The sequence below is a fragment of the Polypterus senegalus genome, chromosome 17 (genome assembly GCF_016835505.1).
Source record: "Polypterus senegalus isolate Bchr_013 chromosome 17, ASM1683550v1, whole genome shotgun sequence".
Taxonomy (NCBI): Eukaryota; Metazoa; Chordata; class Cladistia; order Polypteriformes; family Polypteridae; genus Polypterus; species Polypterus senegalus.
The window spans coordinates 13,714,357-13,738,283 of NC_053170.1; the positions used below are offsets into that span (position 1 = coordinate 13,714,357).

The 23,927-nt window shown below is 38.8% G+C and overlaps 1 protein-coding gene across 2 annotated transcripts in view; it reads right to left on the minus strand.

The window, feature by feature from the left end:
• The window catches only part of eve1 (even-skipped-like1), a 33,467-nt gene extending 9,901 nt beyond the window's left edge, over positions 1 to 23,566 (minus strand). The window contains exon 1 of one of the 2 annotated variants that reach the window (XM_039740075.1): positions 23,153 to 23,566. Coding sequence is in view for 1 of the 2 variants with exons in the window: in XM_039740074.1 (XP_039596008.1) it covers positions 22,698 to 22,740 (43 nt within the window). In the remaining variant the exon portion in view is untranslated. Of the gene's footprint in view, positions 1 to 22,697; positions 22,749 to 23,152 lie in introns of those variants that run through there. The other variant, XM_039740074.1, reaches the window with a different exon arrangement.
• Positions 23,567 to 23,927: the final 361 nt, after the last annotated feature.

A 23,927-nucleotide genomic window follows, 5' to 3' on the forward strand; every position in this document is an offset into this window, starting at 1 on the left:
ATAATTTATGTTAGTGAGAGTGGTGTTTAAGTTTGCCGGAGGGATTACAAAAGCGTAAGAAATATAAAAAAGAATTTTACAAGTAGTAGTATATATAGACAATTAAAAATCTGTTGCCGATCCAAGCTCGCAGGTTTCTTATTATGAAGTCATAATGTCAACTGTGTTCTTAGTGATTGAAGTAAGATTATAATTAAAATGTTTTGAAGATGATTGCATTGCCTATAAACTGTTCAAAACACAACATTAAATAGACTACACACAGAACTACAGACGGTAAGCAGAGCTATAATGAACCCACCGCATCTACTCTCAAAGTAAGTCTAGCAGAATTAATATTTTGCTTTGCAATGAGTAATTTAATCCTAATTCCATATTTTGTGTTAAGTATCTACAGCTCCACATCATAAGTTACTAATTACAAGTGTTCTTCTTAGAGTGATCTGTATGCCACTGACTAGTATTTTATTTTCTATCAGAGTAGACGCTCAGAAAAGAAATTTAGAAAATAAATAGATATTATTAAGGCGAGTTAACATTAGATCAAGTGTATTTGCTATAATTCAAATTTAATTCATATAGAACAAAATTTTCAAACAGGGTTATCTAAAGTTATTTTTATTCTTTAATTTTTTTCGAAATCATTATCTTGTGCAAGAAGCTTAGACTGAGAAATCGCGCCATTATTTTAGTTATCTTTTGTGCAAACCAATTTCTTGAAAAATTCAAGAAGGAACTGTTTAGCCGCTTACCATTTGCGAATATTGTTTTAAATTATCAACTCGATACTAGTTGTTGGTTAATGATATCTAACCATGCGAGACAGCGAGTTTTCAACTGTTTTTTTTTTTTTTCTACTGCGATTTTTATCATTTTTGTAATAAACTTTGTTAATTCTTCAAGTGAATAAGATAAATGTTGGAAAGGATACTGTTCTAAATAAAGTTCAATCATTTCTTCGATTGTCCTGTTGTAATGTAAGCTAATAAGAAAGCTGCAAATTAGACGGAATTGGCGTCGCATTGATTGCATGCACAACAATAGACTTTTCATCAACTGTAGTCCGATTTACAGCCTAAGTAGGTCTCCTGGCCATGAGAAAAAATAGTTATTTTGACGGTTAGAGAATAGGAAGCGTCAAGTATCGAATGAATGTCTTGCAAATTACTGGCGCGTTAAGACCTTAAGCTTAATCCTTCTTTCTAACATTAATATGAAGACGTCTTTCTTTCCTTGCTTTTTGATGCACCTATAACGTCAGCCATTTCAAAATACAGTAAATTTAATTTGGGTGGTTAGAAGAAAAAAAAAAAAACAATGAGCTAATTGGCTAATTCGTCTGATGAAATTAAAACACGCGTATAGAGGGCGCCACATTGTTGGTTTCATGTTTCGGTTCTCCGAAACTTGCCAGTTGATAATTAAGACGAATCTCATTTATCCGACTGCGATTCAGACCATAACGCACAGGAGATGTATAGGACTAGAACATCTGTGTGTCGGACAGTAGTGCTGCTGGGTCGCAATAAGGAGACTACGGTTTGCGTCCCGAGTCCTCGGTGCGCGAAAATTGCATGTTCTCCCCGTGTCGGCGTGGGTTTACTCCTAGTGTTTTAGTTTCCTCCCACTGTCCAAAAACATGCAGATTAGGTGACTTGGCGATTCTAAATTGGCTCTAGAGAGTGTGTGTGTGTGTGTGTGTGTGTTTTTGAGGGTGAAGGGTGCGTGTGTTAGCCCTGCGATGGGCTGGTGCTCTATTCCCTGCTCATGGGTCTTGTGTTCGCTGGCTCCATCAGACCCCCATGACAGTGACTGACTGACATTTCTGTTTCAGTGGTGGAAAGAGAAGTTTGTTTGGATTAAGGAATTCTACATTTTAAGAAAACTGACCCTATGTGACTGTGACAGCCATGTCAGAAGTTTTCTTACTTTTTAATTTTCTTGCTTGTCAGTCGTTCTGGTTTGTGTTTCAGAACATATTGCATTTATTTATTTATTTAAAGAGCTTCAAAGCTTCTGTCTATCTAATGGATAGATTGCTGGATGGGTGGGTAAATAGATATCCCCATTTGTGACAGGAGCTTGGGTGATGTTCTGAGTGGTCAGATCTGTGCTAGAAAGATAGCACAAACAAATCCATTCATCCATTATCCAACCTGCATGGGGGTCTGCTGGAGCCAATCCCAGCCAACACAGGGCACAAACCCTGGGCAGGGTGCCAGCCCACTGCAGGGCGCGCACACACACACACACACCAAGCACACACTAGGGACAATTTAGGCTCGCCAATGCACCTAATCTGCATGTCTTTGGACTGTGGGAGTACCGGAGTACCCGGAGGAAACCCACACAGACAGGGGAGAACATGCAAACTCCATGCAGGGAGGACCCAGGAAGCAAACCCGGATCTCCTAACTGCAAGGCAGTAGCGCTACCCACTGAGCCACCGTGCCACACAATCAAATCCACTTTGACATTTAAAATGTAAGCCTAAAATGCAATAAATATTTCAACTGCTGTGACGTGAAAGGTTTTTGCAGGTATACAAGTGAACTTCACTTTTAAAAAGAATGGCTCTGTAATGGCACTGGATTGCATGGCTCCTAATCCTCACAGAACCATTTCTTGAAAAAGAACCATTTCATTCAGCACTCTTAAAAATAAAGGAGACAGAGTGATTCTCCTCCCATATAAGGGAGCCATTTTTTGTTCCCAAAAGAGCTATCCCAAAGAAGGTTCCAGAAAGAACCTTCATTTATTTAGATCCCTAACAGGCTCAATATGGTGTATATGGTAATCAACTTTACATGCAAAGAACCCTTCTCAGAATGAAGTAGTTCTTTGTCATTGTCAAGCAATGGGTCTCTGAGTCTATGAGAAACCACACAACCTATTAAAGAAGCATATACTGCCATTAAGGAACCAGTATGTTTAAGAGTGTGGAGAGATTTCTTTCTGAATAAAATTGGCTCTTTGAGATTTGAAAATGTTCCCAATATGCGATTGAAAAAGAAAAGTGCAGGATATGAACAATATCTCCACATCTCTGTGTTATACACAGCAAGAGACCCTTAACAAGGAACACACACTGTTAACTGTCTCTTCATGGTTGGTAATGGTGTTAATGGAATTCTTTCTTAAACTTTCATGTGGATGCATCATTTGGGAGCCAAAAATGGTTTTCCCACAGCATCACTCAAGAACCTTTGACATCTTTATTTTTAAGAGAGCAGGTGCATTCATTTGTCTTTTCTCCAGTAGTGCTTGTAGCTGTGCGCATGGATGCACCCTGCCATTGAATGTAAAGTGAAGTCCCTGCCTCGCACACCGTGCTGCCTGGGTAGGGTAGGTAGACCCAGAAATCTCAAAGCTCTCACCAATCTCGCCATGGGAGGCACCTTTTAAGGGGTGGACATTTTTAATAAACTTTAGAAGACTTTTTAGATGTTTATGACAATTTTGTTTGACAGGGCTTTGGCAAGCTAATTTGTGTTATCTATGTTAAAATTAAAAACATGCAGACTCCATGCGGGGTCTCCTTACTGCGAAGCATGTAACGCTAGCCTGCACTGCACCACCGTACCTCCCTTCAGGACGTAATGGGTTTAGAAAATAAAAGGATGGATTGAATAAAAATATTTAAATGAATTCATATAGTGGTTTTTTTCAAGCTTACTGAATGTGCAATGCCTGTGCATATAAAATATGTTATGTGTCAGTCTTTATTGGAATTGTCTGGAATCTAAATGAAAATAAAAAATGAAACCTGATTCGTTTCTTCCAAAAATCTGTCTAGTCCCTTAATCCTCTTACACAGTCCAAAACGAAGGTTTCAAATGATTCTTCATGCAGGGCGATGCCATAAAGGAACAATTTTTGTTTCTCAAAGGAACCATAAATATGAAGGTTTTAAAATGACTATTATATGTTGTTATCTGTAACCGTTTTTTCTCAATAACTATGAACATATTCATGAAATACCAACAGGCTACTGATTTTAAAAGAGCCTTTAAGCAGGCTAACTTCAAATTTTCTTGATCTGTTAGTATCCTGCTTGGTTGCCTATACAGATTGTTTTGTCCATATATTGGGGACTCTTTCAAAGCCCAAAGAACAAACATCATACACAAAGAAACTTTCCCAGGATGAAATAGTTCCTTGCAAAACACAACCCTGAAAGTGCCATTAGTATTTTTAGTGGGTAGTCTAAAATAATGTGCTCGTATAAAATAGAATACAAGTCCTCCAGCATTCAGGGATTAATCCAAGATAAAGATTAAGCTAAAATAATCTATATGATAGATAGATAGATAGATAGATAGATAGATAGATAGATAGATAGATAGATAGATAGATAGATAGATAGATATTGTATTGATCCCAAGAGGAAATTCACATACTCCAGCAGCAGCATACATACCGATAAAGAACAATATGAAATTAAAGAGTGATAGCCATGCAGGTATAATAGACAGACAATAACTTTCCATAATATTAACGTTTACATCCACCCCCCCGGTGGAATTGAAGAGTCACATAGTGTGGGGTCTCCTCAGTCTGTCAGTGAAGCAGGACGGTGACAGCAGTCTCTGGCTGAAGCTGCTCCTCTGTCTGGAGATGATCCTGTTCCTGAATTTCCCATAGTAGATAGATAGATACTTTATTAATCCCAAGGGGAAATTCACATACTCCAGCAGCAGCATACTGATAAAGAACAATATTAAAGTAAAGAGTGATAGCAATGCAGGTATAACAGACAATAACTTTGTATAATGTTAACTTTTACCCCGCCGGGTGGAATTGAAGAGTTGCATAGTGTGGGGTCTCCTCAGTCTGTCAGTGGAGCAGGATGGTGACAGCAGTTTGCCGCTGAAGCTGCTCCTCTGTCTGGAGATAATCCTGTTCAGTGGATGCAGTTGATTCTCCATTATTGACAGGAGTCTGCTCAGCACCTGTCGCTCTGCCACGGATGTCAAACTGTCCAGCACCATGCCTACAATAGAGCCTGCCTTCCTCACCAGTTTGTCCAGGCGTGAGGCGTCCCTCTTCTTTATGCTGTCTCCCCAGCACACCACCGTGTAGAAGAGGGCGCTCGCCACAACTGTCTGATAGAACATCTGCAGTATCTTATTGCAGATGTTGAAGGACGCCAGCCTTCTAAGGAAGTATAGTCGACTCTGTCCTCTACACAGAGCATCAGTATTGGCAGTCCAGTTCAATTTGTCATCCAGCTGCACTCCTAGGTATTTATAGGTCTGTACCCTCTGCACAGTCTCCTCTGATGATCACGGGGTCCATGAGAAGCCTGGGCCTCCTAAAATCCACCACCAGCTCCTTGGTTTTGCTGGTGTTCAGTTGTAGGTGGTTTGAGTTGCACCATTTAACCAAGTCCTTGATTAGGTTCCTATACTCCTCCTCCTGCTCACTCCTGATGCAACCCATGATAGCAGTGCCGTCAGCGAACTTTTGCATGTGGCAGGACTCCAAGTTGTGTTGGAAGTCCGATGTATGTTGGCTGAACAGGACCGGAGAAAGTACAGTCCGCTGTGGCACTCCTGTGTTGCAGACCACAATGTCAGACCTGCAGTTCCCGAGACGCACATACTGAGGTCTGTCTGTAAGATAGTCCACGATCTTTACCACCAGGTGTGAATCTACTCCCATCTCTGTCAGCTTGTCCCTAAGGAGCAGAGGTTGGATGGTGTTGAAGGCGCTAGAGAAGTCCAGAAACATAATTCTTACAGCACCAATGCCTCTGTCCAAGTGGAAGAGGGATCGGTGTAGCATATAGATGATGGCATCCTCCGCTTCCACCTTCTCCTGGTATGCGAACTGCAGAGGGTCGAGGGTGTGGCGGACCTGTGGTCTCAGGTGGTGAAGCAGCAGCCGCTCCATGGTCTTCATCACATGTGACGTCAGAGTGACAGGTCAGAAATCGTTCCAGTCTGGTTTTCATCCCCTCCACAGTACAGAAACAACACTTATAAAAATGACTAATGACCTCCTTATGGCAGCTGATTCTGGTTTAATTCCTGTTCTCGTCCTCCTTGATCTGAGTGCAGCCCTTGACACTATTTGTCACACTACTCTTCTCAATAGATTATCTTCAGTTGGCATTACCCACACACCACTAGATTGGTTCAGATCCTTCCTCTCAGGGCGCACTCAGTTTGTTCAACTTAAAACTTTCACATCCCAACCCACCGCTCTTACTTCAGGTGGGCTCTGTCCTGGGGCCCCTCATTTTCATTATTTACCTCCTTCCCCTTGGTAATATCTTTTGTAAATATAACATTAGCTTCCACTGTTATGCTGATGACACCCAGCTCTGTCTCACCAGCAAACCTTACTGCATCCTTTCCACCCTCCTCCCTTACTGATTGCATAGCAGAAATCAGATACTGGTTTTCTTCAAACTTTCTTAAATTAAATAAGTGACAAAACTTTGGTTCTCCTCATTGGTACAAAATCAACATTATCCAAAACTGATCATTTTTCCTTTGTTATTGATAATTCCTCTGTCTCCCCTTCCCCACAGGTTAAGAGTCTGGGTGTCCTCCTTGACAGTACTTTATCCTTTCAGTTCCACATCAATAACATCTCCCGGTCTGCATATTTCCACTTGCGTAACATTAATCGTATTCGCACCCCCTTCCCTCACTCCCCACACCACTGCTATCCTTGTTGATAGCCTTGTCACTTCTCGTCTGGATTATTGCAATTCCCTTTTCTTTGGTCTTTCTCGCAAATCTCTTTATAAACTTCAACTTGTCCAGAATTCAGCTGCCCACCCGCATCATTACTAGAACTCCCTCTATTCACCATATCACTCCTGTTTTGCAGCATCTTCTTTGGCTTCCAGTTCAGTTCCGAATTCAATTCAAAATTCTCCTACTAACTTCTAAGGCTCTCCATAACCTTGCCCCTCCATATCTATCCAACCTCCTCAATGTTGCCATTCCCTCCCACACCCTCATATCCTCTTCCTCCATACATTAGACTGTCCCCTTCGTCCGTCTTACCACTATGGGGAGCAGAGCATTAAGTTGCTCTGCTCCCCAGCTTTGGAACTCACTACCACCTAAGCTTAGAAATAATGAATCATTTTCACTTTTCAAATCTTAACTTAAAACTCATTTGTTTAAGACGGCTTTTTCTCTTTAATTACAATTGCTCTGTCTGACTTTAACTTCTGTGTTTTACTTTTGTTTATAATCTGTGTTTTGTCTATTGTATTATTATTATTATTATTATTAAAGATGAGGGTTTAAGCATCTCAAGATAAAGTGAGGGTTTGAAACCCAGAATCCAGTCTTTGAAGATAACGCCATATTAACTGACCAGATGTCGTTACTCATGGTCGATGAGTTTAAAAGCGAATTTGAACCTTAAATACAAACTGCCTTAAGGAACGCTATTACCGGTATACAAGATGGGCAAAAGGCAATAAAACATATAAGCCAATGTATACCCATATAAGATTAAAATAACTAACTGGCCCAGTCGCCCCACAGAGCCTTATTTCATGTTATTTTTTACATAAGGTTCAGCACATTTATATCATATGATATACCTTTTCTGAGAAAGATTAATTGCTTGTTGATTGTCCCGAGACCTGAACAGCTCTGTGATACAAGTTAGCGCATTAAAGAAAGAACTGAAAGAAGAGAAAACTAAACTTGGAATGAAAGAAACATCAAAGAAGTGCTTGGTGCCATTTTATGAAGAGTTCACGCAGAAGAAACCATTAATAAGATATTTTAGGGAGGGAGGCTGAGACAGACTTGAAAGGATGAAAGACAGGAACCGAGATATAGAATTTGGAAACTTAGAATGAAATTCGATCATACGATTACACTGATTTGGTTGTTTTAGAATGTAAAAGAACCCTGTGAAGGCTTGCTACCCATCCAAGGATTGTTCCTGCCTGCACCCGTTGAGTGCTGGGAGAGGCTAAGGCTGCCTGGCGACGGTTGAATCAACGACTCTAGAAAATGAAATTTAAAATGCTTAAGAGAAATAATGTGCAATGAATGAAGTATTTGCTTACGTGCCGGTGTTTTGTTATTTTTTTAATCGCATGAACACCGGCAGCTTTCACGTCCAAGCAATGTTTTGACCTCTATAAAGGTCTTTGCAATTGAATACTGGAGCAACCAGGAAAGAAAGATAAATGGACAAACTGAAAAAGGCAAAATAGTGGCCCATTAACTCTCTTAACAATTTTAAGTCCACATTTAATTTATAGGAAATGTTTGTTTACATTTGCAACAATAAAAGGAGAAGCTCCAAAAATGACTACCCCACTTTTTTTTATAGTATGTGTGTTTCAGTACAATTTTTTAATCAGGTGCAAAATTCAGACTACGTGGAGCTTCACACAAAAATCACAACGTCATTCTCACAAAACCTAAACTGAACAAAATGTTCTTCTCTGTGAAAGTCCTTTTGCACAAATTTCCCACTCTCAATCACTTCCTGGGTTAGTTAACTACAGAATTCCCAGGCTTGCATTTCTGAAAATGGCTACTGCTAATAATTTCAAGAGCACATTTATCATGGGCACTGCATCAATGGGGCCTATAGAGGAGCAGCGTGCTCACTGCCACATGAATCTGGTTTTCTATACCATAACTGGCACTGTGTTTTCTTTGCTTGTAAAATGATTTAGATAGCAGTGAATGATACAGCCGATTGTTTTTGATAAGTGTATTATTAAACTGCACTGATCCACTTAATGGCATTTTCTGTTTTGGTGCATTCATGGTAACCTCCACCTGTAAGATACATTTCGTCAGAACCATTTGAGGGGCTGTTTACACAGTTGGCCTGGAATTCTGCCCTCACACCACTCACGTCCTCCTTTATAACCTTATACTCAGTCAAAGACAGGGCTTATGTCATCTGCCTGTCACTTTACCCCAAAGGTTTAATAGAAATGACAAAGAAATGTGGCAGTCAGTACCTTGTTTAAGAGACTACCACTTTCCCCCTCTCTAATCATTCTCTATAGTTTCAGAGGTTCACAATTTAAAAAAATGATTTTGCTCTTGTTGTTGCCTCATAGCAAAGGAGCCCCCCTTATAGACCCTTGTCTGCATGGGTTTTCTCCCCACATCTCAAAGATGTGCATGTTGAATTGGTATTTCAAAACTGACCATGTGTGGTATGGTAATCGATGTGCTGATAGGGCATCGCCGCAGACTTAAAAATAAAAGGTGCCAGAACGGTTCTTCATAGTTCCATGGTGGAACCATATTTGGTTACAAAGGAACCTTAATTTATTTAGATCCATACCAGGTTCCTTGAATAGTCATGAACAGGTGATAAAAGGTTTGTGAAATCCCAGTGGGTTCCTAATATTCTGATACTTATAATAACACAGGCTGAGTTCAAGTTTTCTTGATCTGGTAGCCAGCTATACACTCCGAAAAATACTGGTTCTTTAATTGCATTTTATGGTTCTTTATTGGGTTGTATGGTTCCTCATAGAACCTTTGCTTGACCGGCACTACTTCATTCAGGGAAGGGTTCTTTGCATATGAAGTTGGTTCTTTGTGCTTTGAAAAAAACTTCCTAATATGTAAAGAAAAACTTAAATCTTTAATCTATGGCAGACACTATTCCTAGAAGGGTTCTAACAGATTAAGAAACCCTGGACTTGGCCTGTTTTATTGTGTGAAATGAGAGTCCTTTTAAAATCAAGACCCATTGATATCTAACATACCTATTACTATCTGATCATAGTTATTTATTGTATAGCGCCTGTTATGGATCTATATAAATAAAGGTTTTTTCTAGAACCTTCATGTGACTGGGTCTATTGGGAAACAAAAATGGTACCTCTGTGCCACCGCTCTAAAGTACCACTCTGGGACCTTTATTTTTATAAGTGTACAACACCCTTTAGACTAAACCGTGTAGGCCAAGCACCCACTTGACAGGAATGATGTCCATTTCACTGTTCTGTGACATAATGCATGAACTGTGTTATCAAACAGCCATTTTTGACTTAGTGTCCTGCTAGGAAACCACACATTTGATGATTTTGGGCTTTTTGTACATATTAAGAGGTTTATCAAAGCAGAAAAAAAACAACCTCATATGCAAAGAACCCTTCCTAGAATTGCATGGTTCTTTGTCAGTGAAAAGTTCTATGAGAAATTATTCAACCCATTAAAGAGACATATAGTCCATTGAAAAAACAGTATTTTTAAGAGTTTTGTCCATTTCCCCCAATATTTAAAATATATTTGTATTAAGTTAACTGGTGTCTCCAGATTGTCTCAGTATACTGTAAGTGAATGTGTAAGGGAGTAAGGATGTCATGTGAGAACAGGCATCGTAAGGGTAAGATTAGGACCTGGCCTCACAGACCACAACAATATAATATAATATAATATCATATCTCTATATATAATCTTCATTTGGATCTTGATCTTTGTTTGTCCGCGAATGAATTAGAAGAAGAAGCACTAGATGGCAGTAGAGAGACAGCTAAAACATAGGCATTGCATTAAGAATCTCCTCCAGGCTTATACTACTGAAGACTGTAGTACTCCAGTCACACCTCAAAACACAGACATTCAAACAAAACAAATTGTTGTTCTTTAAATTAGCTAAAGAGATCTTCATTTAGATCTTGATCTTTGTTTGTCCGTGAATTCCACGCATTTGTAGACCACCTTCCAGTTTAGTACGTTGTTGTTACTCACGGATGTCAACAATGTGCCAGAATAACGAAAGGGGTGGTGGACAGTGCGACGCTGGTTAGCTCCTGAGGCCTGGTTAGAGAATGAGATTGCCAAAGATAAAAGGTACGTGCCTACGTAACACATGAATGAAAGAAAGACAGTGGGTAAAATGACAACGTAACAGCATGTTCTGGAATTTATTATTGTTACGTTGTAGCCGGCGAGTGCTGCACGTCTCACAGTTGTACTGTGCCCTGCTCACATGTCAGTGAAGTGATCCCTATTTATGCTTTAAAGAGCCTGGATACCTATGTGTCCCCCTTTTATAACCATTGCTCCGTGTATATTGCCTTACTCTTTGGATTGCCACAAAACAACCTGCGAGACTGGAGAAAGGTTGAGAAGACATCGTGAGAGGAAACGATAGCGTTGTGAAAATGAGACGGACTGTGAACGGACAGACGCAGAAATGCTCCTACACCAGCACATAATTACGATTCAGACAGTGATTCCGAGTAGGCTGTTCCTATCGAATCAATGTCCAAGGGTTTTCTTTTGTAATTTTGTTTCCCTTATATAAAATCATAATGCTGTGCGATGAAGGGGCCAGTTCACGACTGGCTGCCGCTTTTAAACAGGGAGCCCTTCACAGACAACTTTAACACGCGCAACGTAGTTGGGCGCACATGGCTAGTAATATAATATACGTCTCCCGGCTGGCCTGGGAATGCCTTGGGATTCTCCCGGAAGAGCTGGAAGAAGTGGCCGGGGAGAGGGAAGTCTGGGCTTCTCTGCTTAAGCTGCTACCCCCGCGACCCGACTTCGGATAAGCGGAAGAGGATGGATGGATAATATAATATGGGTGGCATGGTGGCGCAGTGCGTAGCTCTGCTGCCTCGCAGGTAGGAGACCCGGCTTCGCTTCCCTGCGTGGAGTTTGCATGCTCTCCCCGTGCCTGCGTGGGTTTCCTCCGGGTACTCCGGTTTTCTCCCACATTCCAAAGATATGCAGGTTGGGTGCATTGGCAATTCTAAATTGTCCCTAGTGTGTGCCTGGTGTGTGGGTGTGTGTGCGCCCTGTGGTGGGTTGGCACCCTGCCCGGGGTTTGTTTCCTGCCTTGCACCCTGTATTAGCTGGGATTGGCTCCAGTAGACCCTCGTGACCCTGTAGTTAGGATATAACGGGTTGGATAATGGATGGATGGATGGCTAATATAATATAATATAAAAACACTTTAGAATACTGACTCAATTTGAAATCAATCATTTTTGGCCCTTTCCATACTCTTGCTGAAAAATGTTTACAACAACAAAACAAATAGGGTTTTATATCTACTGCATGCATGAAAATAACATTTCTATACATACATTTTAAATATTTAACGCTGGAAATTTTGTTGGGAACTACTTCGTTTTGCAACATACATTTGCCCTTATTTGCATAACACTTTGAAGCTGGGACAGTTAGAGACATGCCTACACTACTTAGCACACTTTAAATTTTAACATTTATGGTGATATATGTATTTACAGAATGTAAGAGAGAGTATTAATAATCCCAACTTGTTTTTTTAATTGTGTTTTGTATATTTACCTTTAGCATAATTTGTTAATCGTTGTAACAATATGAAATTAAAAACACAATTGTTTTAACAGGTCATTGAGTAAATGTAGCGTTTGGGTGGCTCTGTGAAAGCCTTCCCTGTATAAGAAGAACTTCCAAAGCCTCTCCGACTTTGCAAAGACTCGACACGCAAAAGCTGGCTTATGTGAAAACTGAAATAGCTGCATTCTTTAAAGTAAAGGTGCTGAGGTGGTTCTTCACAACGATGCCATAGGTGAACCATTTTTGTTTAGCAAAAGATCCATCCTCATGAAGTTTCCAGAAAGAACCTTTATTTATTAAGATAAGAAAAAGGATCCATAAATAGCCATGAATAGATGATCACAGATTTATGAAATCCCAAAGGGTTCCTGATAAAAAGATTTTCGCTGTATACAATAACACAGAGTGACATCTAGTATCATGCGATAAGTAGTATACATGAAGTGTATCTGTTTTATCCACAGGTTTGTCATAGTTTCAGATCCCAAAGATGTTTAAAATCCCGCGTTTTACACCGCAGTGCATGTTTTAAATTACGTCTATTCTTCAATAAGTATTTATCTGTTAATTGAATTAATCAGTTTCAACTCAAGGTCGAGGAGAACAGAATACAATATAAAAAAGTCACAAAACAATAAAACAGAAGGCCTTTATTTTTAAAACACTGACGAAAATTATTATTGCAATTGCCAATTTAACCACCTGTTAATTGTGGTTAGTTTTCTGACTCCGCTTAGTCCTACTGCATAGTATGGCTTGCTGTTGTGAACGCGAAATAAGTTATAAAGCTTCCAAGAAAGAATATATGATAAATGTAAAATACAGTCAAATTTTACTAAGTCTTTAATGTTTCAATCAAATTTTGCTTACTTTTACTTTTTAAATTTGCTTTATATTTAAGAATGAAAGAAAAATATCAAAAACACAGAAATATACTTCTTCAACGACTACAGTGGATTCACTTTTTGGCATTTAAACAAGAAATAGTATAAATTACATTGAAATCACACCCCTTATTTTGATATTTTTTACATATTGAATAATGGTAATCTCTTTCTGTTTCAATTTTTCTTTTTATTCTATGTTGCAGGTTTTTAGTCATCCTTTTGTCATTAAATAAGAGTGCGCTAAAGGGCTCTTAAATGCACCATTAACAGAGTACGTTAGACTCAGTTTCGCATTTTGTATCTTAAAGAATAAGTGAATTATTAAAATAAATTGAGTAAAGTTTTAATTACTGAACTAATGGATTATAAGGTTAATTACATTAATGTGACAAAAAATTTGCCAAAATGAATGGACTAAGGAAGGTGTCTTGTTACAGTTAGGGAGTTCAGGTGTTTCTGCCAACTCTTTTGCAAACTCTCAACTTGTTATAATAACGATTTCAAAACAACTTTGAACAAATTGATTCGATAGCACGAAAACAAAACAATGATCGAATATATACGTTTAACTATAGAATTCACTGTGCAAAAATGTTAGTGTTATAAGTTCACATAGGTTTGCAAGAATACAACTTTACACTAATGTCTTTTTCGCTCATTTATAATACACATAATGGAAGTCTGTAAAAATGAGAAATGCATTAATCGCTTAGGCATCTGTTAACACTTTTTGAGGTATTTAACATTTTTTAAGTATTTAAATCACTTTTAAAATGCATATTAAAAAGAACGGCAATATTGCGTATCGTATTCAATATATTCGTTATCCATCCATCCATTTTCTAACCGGCTGAATCCGAATACAGGGTCATGGGGGTCTGCTGGAGCCAATCCCAGCCAACACAGGGCACAAGGCAGGAACCAATCCTGGGCAGGGTGCCAACCCACCACAGGACACACACAAACACACCCACACACCAAGCACACACTAGGGCCAATTTAGAATCGCCAATCCACCTAACCTGCATGTCTTTGGATTGTGGGAGGAAACCGGAGCGCCCGGAGGAAACCCACGCAGACACGGGGAGAACATGCAAACTCCACGCAGGGAGGACCCGGGAAGCGAACCCGGGTCTCCTAACTGCGAGGCAGCAGCGCTACCACTTATTAATTTGGTAAATAAAACTTTATAAGAAAGGTAATGTGTATTATCTATTTTCTTAACCTGTGCTATCGAGTACACTTTCGAGGAAGAACGAGTTAGAAAAATGTTTAAAGTCTGGATGAAGTGCACTGAAGCAGAATTTTTCTTATACATTTTAGTTTATATAGATTTCTAGATTTTAATTATATATTTTAGTTTAATTTTTATTTTATTCTGTTATTTTTGTTTGATTGCGTGAACAAGCGCTCCTTCCAGTCTTCAAAAACTGCAAAACTTGTTTGTCGTGCGCACATTTGCCTTTTAAAGCCATGCGTGGATTCATGTATTTTCAGTCATGATTTTCTTCAGCAGCCTACAAATGACATATTTTTTCTCTTAATCAACCGTGTTTAAAAGTTTATTAAAACTATATTATTTGCGTGCTAAAACACAGAAACATGTTATGCTTCTGCAGGGTTAGGCTGTCGCTTTCGCGAAGGAGAATCAGCTAAGATATATTGAATATGCTTGTGGATTAATAGACATTTCTGCTAGTGTACGTCTGTTTCTATTTTCTTATGACAATGACAATTAAACTTTGGTATTGTTTCTGAAATTCTATTTTTCAGATGGAACTTGCGCCGGTGAGAAGAGCTTGGCAGACTTTCACTGGCTTTGTCGAAATGAGCGACATTCGCAGTCCCGCGTGAGAATCATGAGAATCGGCTTATTGGTGAGGAGCTTTTGATCAGTTGAATTCATATGGTACTTACCGTGTCGGCATACAAAACACTGATGTTTCACTGCACTCTGTTCTTCAGACACTGAACTTTTCGACAAAGACACACATCACAAGAGAATAAATGTCGAAGAAATATTGAAAATATTTATTGGCAAAGCAAATGACTAAGAAATGGTCTAAAAAAGCAGAACAGTTACACTACAACCCTTTGTTTAAAGTTGAATAAGACCGAAGTAGCCCCGGATACTAAACGGCTGGTCCACTAAAAGAGGCTTTTACAGGTTCTTTTTGGAATGTCCTGCGAGATGCACTGAATATTTTGTCATTAATCATCTCGGTATGTGCAGTGCCTATCATTGTCCCGCCGTATATAACATGACCAGCAGACAGTCAAAACAAGGTGTCTTGCATTTTATGTACTTCGAAATGTGATGGGTGGTATTGACCTCATGACACAAATATTATGATCCAATCCCCAATGTTCGTAGAAAAGAGCCTCCTTCCCTAAATATGAGAATGACGTGCGAAACCAAGTTCATAATAAGGAAGGTTGTGGCCAATTTGCCAGAAACTGTGTAAGATGCAGCAATATAACCGACCTGCAATGCTATGGCAGACGAGATTTCATGGTGTGTGGCGTTTGGAAGACAAAGGGTTATCTTTAATTATTATCAATAACAGTTAATTGAGTTACCAATCATGTTGTTGTCAGACATACAGACCATCAGTATTATTCATCGCTACAAATTTAGTGCTTAGAAAAGTGAAGTCATGATAACTGGAGGAAAAGGAACAGTTGCTTTTGTAAGGTAGGGTATGCTGCAGGTTCATCAGTTTATCAAAATTAAATAAATAAACAAAGCACAATCATTTTCCACAAATAATCTTCAGCGCACAGAAAAATAAGTTTGCAGGCCATCTTTAAGGTTTTATTTCTTACAGTGCGAAGGTGTGGGAGTCATTTACAATGCTGCTGCATAAGTTACTTATGTAAAATCTGATAACTTCATGCTAATTTAGTTTTCTGTGCCATTGTGACTTTACAACAATACAATTATTCACAAAACTATACTTGCACTGTGAAATAATTAACTGATAAACATTGCTTAAAATTAAGTGCATTCAGTGTATTCACCTATTTTCCCCAAAATTTACATCAAGTTGAATTTTGAAGGATCCTGAACTCTTTCTCCTGTCGATCTCATTATTGGATCACTTACTCCTTTTGTCTCGATTTCTCTGTGTGAATGAAAACTTTCTAATGTTTACAACAACAACATTTATTCATATAGCACATTTTCAAACAAATAATGTAGCTCAAATTGCTTTCTTTACATTATGAAGAAAAGAGAGAAAAAAGACAAGGTAAGAATTAAAATAAGACAATACTAGTTAACATAGAATAAGAGTAAGGTCCGATGGCCAAGGAGGACAGAAAAAAAGAAAAACTCCAGACGACTGGGAAAAAAAAAAAAAATCTGTAGGGGTTTGGAGGCCACAAGACCACCCAGCCCCCTCTGGGCATTGGTGTTCATGTAGCCAGGATTTCATTTTTAACTGTCATCGTCCCACACAACTAAGTGAAACTCTATGAAAATGCACAAGCTGGATGTGTCCCACGATGCAAAGCGGACCAGTCCAAGCACAATTTTACAGTAATTTGCTGTCTTGTGACACAAGATGGCTTAGCCTGCTGTGATTACATAATACATTGTTCATTATGGCGTTTTATTGTGAAAAATTAGAGTTAATGCATGTGAAATGCTGGAAGTTGTTTCACACAACTTTACACATCATTCTTGTCAGGTGAGTGAGATACAGTATGGACCCTGACAAACAATGAAAGTCATTGCAGTTTGTATCGGTTTGTTAATAGACGGCCTCATGTATCAGTTGTAGTGCCCTGTGGTACCCTCCCAACAAATTCGCACGTTATTTATTTGTTTTTGTTTTGGTCTTTTTTTTATTCGTCCTGGCTCTACCTAATCGACCTACCACAACCAACCTTCAGTCATTTTCTTCTCAATTTCTATGCATTCTCACCGACATTTCTTCAAGGTCTTTGCCATTCATTGAGGTCGGATTTTCCTCCTTTATCATACGATAATTGTACATTCCATATACATTTGCCTTCTCGACATGCCCCTTCTCCAATACTGGAATTTATTTACACACTCAGTGTCTGACAATCGTCAATGCTCCTTAGCTGCAATGCTAAGTTATTTATTTATTTACTTGATTGTTTGTTTTTTTGGAGAATCATTCATAGTTGCTTCAGTTATTATTGCATTTCCTATACCCTGACATATCGAATGCCGTTGTTATTTCTTTATTTAATTTGCATTATCATCAGGGGTTCCTATAATTTAAAATTCTCGTTAAATCTTTTGTCGACCAGACCTCTCAACACTTTTTCTGACTCAGTTTTTTTTCACCAGTGTGGGGTCCTCTCTTCTTACCAATCTTTTTGAAAGCTTTCGAGAAACTGGCCAAAGAGGTTGAGGAAAGGTAAGTGAGAACAGCATGATTGTTATCGAGAAACCAGCCCTTGGCCTCGTGTATTGCTGAGCTCCAAACTGGGTTAGACGGATGTCCTTTCAAGGGAATGTTCTCTATGTGGTTTGAGTTTCTTGTGAGCCGAATGGTACATTACGTACGCACAATATGTACGAGGAAATTAAAGCCCAATGTCTATAGGCACAAATTTCAAATGCTCCATTAAAAAAAAAAACAATAAGCAAATTGCTTGCATTACGTTGCTAAAAGCGTCTAAATAAATTACGTTGTGGTAAATGGATGGCACGTTGTGGTTGTTATCAGTCAAAAAAAAAAAAAGTCATACAATTACGGGAAGGTATGGCACCGCCAGACTGATGCCAAAGGTCCACTTCCCTAAAATGTTTCTTGCACTGAGCTTGCTGTCACAGATGATTTGCCGATCTTTTCTACAGTTCCAAAAGTCGTTTTGATCTTGATATGTTTCAATAATATAATCTCAATAAAGTCATATTTTGAAACCCGCAAATTGCATGGAAGCGTTCTTTACCTGTATATGGGCCATACACTATTGTAAGATATTGGATGGCTTTGGTAGTGGTTAGAAGCACAGAAAAGATAAAGATACTCCTAAAGTCCGCCATAAAATATTTCCTGTTTTCCGTCTCATGGGTTCTTGACGCAGTCAATCAAAATGCGAAATGGTCTACTGTTAAGATAAATATATATGCAACATTCAAACACAGCATCTAAAACGTATTCTTTATATATCAAACGTACAATTTGTAACCAACATATTTTTTTAAATTAACAGGTAATGAAAAATATAATCATACCCTTATGAAATTGCTCTCAGGGCTATAGGGTTATTAAAGAAGTACTCCTTCCCAAACTCTTAAAAATAATGGTTCTTTAAAGGCACTTTACAGGATTGCGTGGCTGTTTTTTCTGGAACCCTCATGTGCGCGCTTATTTAGAGAACCAAAAATCGTTCCTCTATATCATCGCCATGAGACCTGTAATATTCCAAAATCATTCCGCAATATATATTTCAGTATTTCCTGTACTGCCTTGTAAATTGTATGCATATGTGTACAATGAATTTATCTCATGTGTGTACTTATCAATTCTGTGTATGTTTGTCATATCTGAGACATCAAAAAACGGAGCTAAATTTAGTATGCGTGCATACTTATTTAATTTGCTTCGGTCTTGTATCTTCATTTCTGTTGAAAATATGTAGATGCCTTAAGGGCACTTTTTTAGTCTGAAAGCTTCAGATGTGGTGAGGAGATTCGCCGATTCTGTTTACTCTTCGAGAAAGCCGGCAAGTCTCCTAAGCACTTCTCTGTGCAAGGTGAGAACAGTCTGTGAAATTTCCATTAGTTTTCTTGAAAAGAGTGACACACGCGATTTTTATGAAGAATAGGTGCTTCTTCTCACGACTTGGGGATGTAGTGAGAAGGTTTCGGGCGGTTGAATCTATACAATTCTTGGCAATAGGTAATGGAAAACGGTTGCATTACCACACATCGTGTTCGTATAAGAGACCGACATTTTCTTCAACAGAGAGGAAAGTGCAGCAAATATGCGAGTGAAAGATGACCAGCTATACAAATATATACTGTATTTTGTCAGGGTAAGTGAGGACGGAATAGTTAAAAAATGTTGGTTACAAAAGCACGCCATTCACACGCAAAATCTCCGTGAATAGAAGCGGCAGCTGCAGTGTTGCAAACAGCTAAATACAACATTTATTATTTATTTTAATATGGTGTACAGGTATAATCTCCAAGTTAAGTCCGAAAAGAATTGGTAAAAGATTTCTTGCAGTAATAATAAATGTCCTGCTGTTTTTACTGTTTCACTCTAAGTTCCTCCATTGAATATCTTGATGCATTAAGAAAGTGGCGTAAAGCGTCCATTTTCACCGATATATTCAGAACCGTAACGGAGGTGCGTCGGATTCCAGAATTACAATATCTTTATTGATATTAAAACTATAGGTTTGCAGTACATGTTAACAAGTACAGTATGCGGAATTTTAGCGTCGCTTTCTCACATATGCCCGCGTACTATTACTGAATGTATACTTTTTGCGTGTACTCTGGCTTCCCTTTCATCTGAAGATGTGCGTGTCTAGTTATTTCTACGTCGTAAATGTGTCCATTGTGGTGCAGTGCTCTTGCTCCAAACTTTTATTTCTGCACCTTGCAGCCGGGAACGACGAGTCTATAGTGCCATGAACGGGCGGCTGTTTGTTTGTGTACGTGTGGATGAGTGTTTTAACTAAGTAACACACAAAGAATGATAGTAAAGGTTATTTCTGCAATATATTTGTCTTTGATGACGCAAAAAACAACCGAAATCCGAAAAATTCATTTAATCTAAACCAAGGAATCGATTAACCGCATAGCTTGACTTAGACATAAGCTAAAGTTTGGGGCCTCGCTGTGTGCTACAGCCTCTCAAAATGTATTTTTCTTTATTTTAATGCGTTACAGTAGTGCTGGTAAATCTTTAAAGTTCTAATGGAGCAACACCTTCCCCCATCGCACGAGGTTGTTATGCTATCTTTGGATATATCGCTTGGTTCCCTTGGCCAGCTTTAGGGGGCTTTAGTATCTTTTAACCCTTGACAAACAGCGCTCCCCTTAGTTTACAGTCTCGCTGCATGTCTGCCGGTATCTTGATAACGAACGGTGAGAGTTTCACTCGGGGTCCTCTCAATAGTTTTTCACCAAGCTGTTTCGTCCGTTTCCCGAGAGCTGGCGAGAAGATCGTTGAGAAGGAAGAATCGCTCACCAGTGAAAGGAGACCACGCCCAACCAAAATCGCCCCCTTTAGAGGCGCGGAGACGTAAAACTTTGAGTGAAAGTGACAGGATAAAACAGGGGACCAGGGGTGCTGTTGCACCTTTGCTATCATTTTATTGTCTTTCGTAAGGTATCCTGAGACCTCTTCACTTCTAGTACAGAAATTTATGTTTACAGCCGCCATCGTGACATTGCCTTCTTCCGAGGGTTTATTTAAACACTTTTAAAAGGTTTTATAAATGACCAAGAAGGTCAAGACTGATTTGTGAAATGACTTAGTGATTCTAGAAGGACTCTGGCATGCAGTCTTACATGCTACATTTTTTTTGTATCTGTTGTATCTTCTTGGGCAGCCTACTGTACATTACATATTTCTGTTTTGTTCAAATATGTGGAATCTTATCAATGTCCAAAGAACCCTTCACAGAATTAAATGGTTCTTTGTCGGAACCACACAACCCAGTTGAATGACATTAAGAAGCCGCTATTTTAACGACTGTGACTGGTACTGGAAGACCAATAATTTGGGACATGCGGTCAGATATACTGTCAGGGTGACTTGGGTGTACATACCATACTTGCAAAAATATCCATCCATCCATTATCCAACCCGCCATATCCCAACTACAGGGTCAGGGGTTCTGCTAGAGCCAATCCCAGCCAACACAGGGCGCAAGGCAGGAAACAAATCCCGGGCAGGGCGCCAGCCTTCGGGTAATCCAAAATACCTAATTACCGGAAAAATCCAGGTTTTCACAAGTAGAACTGGCGCTAATTGCAATTTGCTGTCCAGCACACTCCCTACCCCACTTCGAGCCTCACGATTATAAACCTATCTAAAATCAGACCTAAGTAAAAAGCTGGAAACTTCATGAGGATGGATCTTTTGCTAAACAAAAATGGTTCACCTATGGCATCGTTCTGAAGAACCACCTCGGCACCTTTACTTTAAAGAATGCAGCTATTTCAGTTTTCACATAAGCCAGCTTTTGCGTGTCGAGTCTTTGCAAAGTCGGAGAGGCTTTTGCAAGTTCTTCTTATACAGGGAAGGCTTTCACAGAGCCACCCAAACGCTACATTTACTCAATGACCTGTTAAAATAATTGTGTTTTTAATTTCATATTGTTACAACGATTAACAAATTATGCTAAAGGTAAATATACAAAACACAATTAAAAAATAAGTTGGGATTACTAATACTCTCTCTTACATTCTGTAAATACATATATCACCATAAATGTTAAAATTTAAAGTGCGCTAAGTAGTGTGGGCATGTCTCTAACTGCCCCAGCTTCAAAGTGATATGCAAATAAGGGCAAATGTATGTTGCAAAACGAAGTAGTTCCCAACAAAATTTCCAGCGTTAAATATTTAAAATGTATTTATAGCAATGTTATTTTCATGCATGCAGTAGATTTAAAACCTATTTGTTTTGTTGTATTTGTAAACATTTTTCAGCTAGGAGTATGGAAAGGGCCAGAAATGACTGATTTCAAATGGAGTCAGTATTCTAAAGTGTTATTATACTATATTATATTATATTATCAATCCATCCATCCATTATCCAACCCGCTATATCCTAACTACAGGGTCAGGGGGTCTGCTAGAGCCAATCCCAGCCAACACATGGCGCAAGGCAGGAAACAAACCACGGGCAGGGCGCCAGCCTTCGGGTAATCCAAATTGCCTAATTACCCGAAAAATCCAGGTTTTCACAAATAGGACTGGCGCTAATTGCAATTTGCTGTCCAGCACACTCCCTACCCCACTTCGAGCCTCACGATTACAAACCTATCTAAAATCAGACCTAAATAAAAAGCTTTAAAAAAAAAAAAAAAGAGTCCTGGTGTGTTTTCCCAAAGCTTCTTAACGCTAAACACTTCGTTATCTCGTACTTAAGATAGTTTTTTAATTAGCGAATGTTTCCCGAAACCCATCGTAACTAAAGTAGAACTTAATCTCTTTCGTAAATTAAGGAGGGAAATGACCAACGCGTTATTTTTAACGTCGTTCTATATTTAGATTTTTGCCTGCGATTCTGTCACAGAGAGACAGAGGTCGCCCAAAGTATATCACGATAAATGCACTGACGATTTTATTTAGACAACCTAATAACAACAACGACAATAATAATAAGAAGAAGAATAGGTTGATGTTGCCATCATAAATATAAAAATACAATGTAGGCTACACAGCTGTGTTAAAAAAAATAACAGTATAACATCTGTAACCTGATGAACCACTATTATTAGTAATATTGTTATTGCTGCATTTCAAATAATTTACTTGTAATGTAATAGAAAAACAACAGACCGAGCTGCCATAACATCCACGGTGCTTGTTCTGAGTAATGCATTCATTGAAAGGAATGGGTTCAAAATAATAGCAGTGTGGAGTTTAATTAAATAAATCATACATTCATTCTGTGAAAAATCAGGTCTCATTAATTGTCCTTTATTAAGGAGTTAGGGAAGTAAATGTTTCGCACATTGTAACATATATTTCCTTCTGAATTGCTAAGTAAAATGGTCCGTTCCAAACTTTGTTCGGAGGAACAAAGTTAATTAAAAAAGTTAATTGAGGAGTAAATATATAAAGAAGCGCAGCTAATCATATGCTGCTCAGCTATAATGGTCTCAAATGCTTTAAAATAACAACAAAAAAACCGAAACACGCGGAAGAAAACGAGCGACTACGAAGATTAGTCAGAATGGCAAAGATTCAGCCAATCGTCGCCTCCAGAAAGATCAAAGATAATTTAAAATTACCTGTAAAGTACTGTTACAATCAGAAGACATTTGATCGGAGTCAGCAAGAAGATCCTGTATAGCACCATTGTTGAAATAACGGCAGGTGTAGCATCCGTTAAAACTTGCCAAGGAACATTCTGATTGGTCCAAAGAGAAATTGCGTTACATTCTGTGGACTGATGAGAGTAAAAATGTTGTTTTCAGTCATCGAAAGTACGTCAGACGACCCCCAGGTACTAAATTCAAGCCACAGCACACTGTAAAGATTCAGTGAAGCATGGTGGCGCAAAATTCATGGTATGGGGATTTGTTTTCGTACTATCCGGTGTGGGCCTATTTATCCTATACTAGGGATCATGGATCAGTTTGAATACATCAAAATACTTGAAGAGATTATACCGAAGAGGAAGACGTGCAATTTTTAGTTTGAGTTTGAAGAGAGAAATGTTGACATTGCTTAATATTCCTTTTCTTTGCTTCCTGTAAAAGAATAACGCAGACTTGATAAGTGAATGGCTTGATTTGGATTTCAATGTGTAATGTTTCCATTACATTTGAAACATGGAAATAAAAGCTATTACAATATTTCACTGTATTCACGCACTGCTTTTGACCAAAACTGGAGATTAGCGCTAAAAGCGCTCTATAGCTTTAACACCTGCAGACAATTTATGTACGTAATGAGTTAACTAATCAAATTTGCTATGTCATCAATCACATCATTTAGAGTCGAAAAGTGAATCGCCCCTTGATGCCAGCACAAACAACGTCACCTTTCTGGAGAAATGTGCGA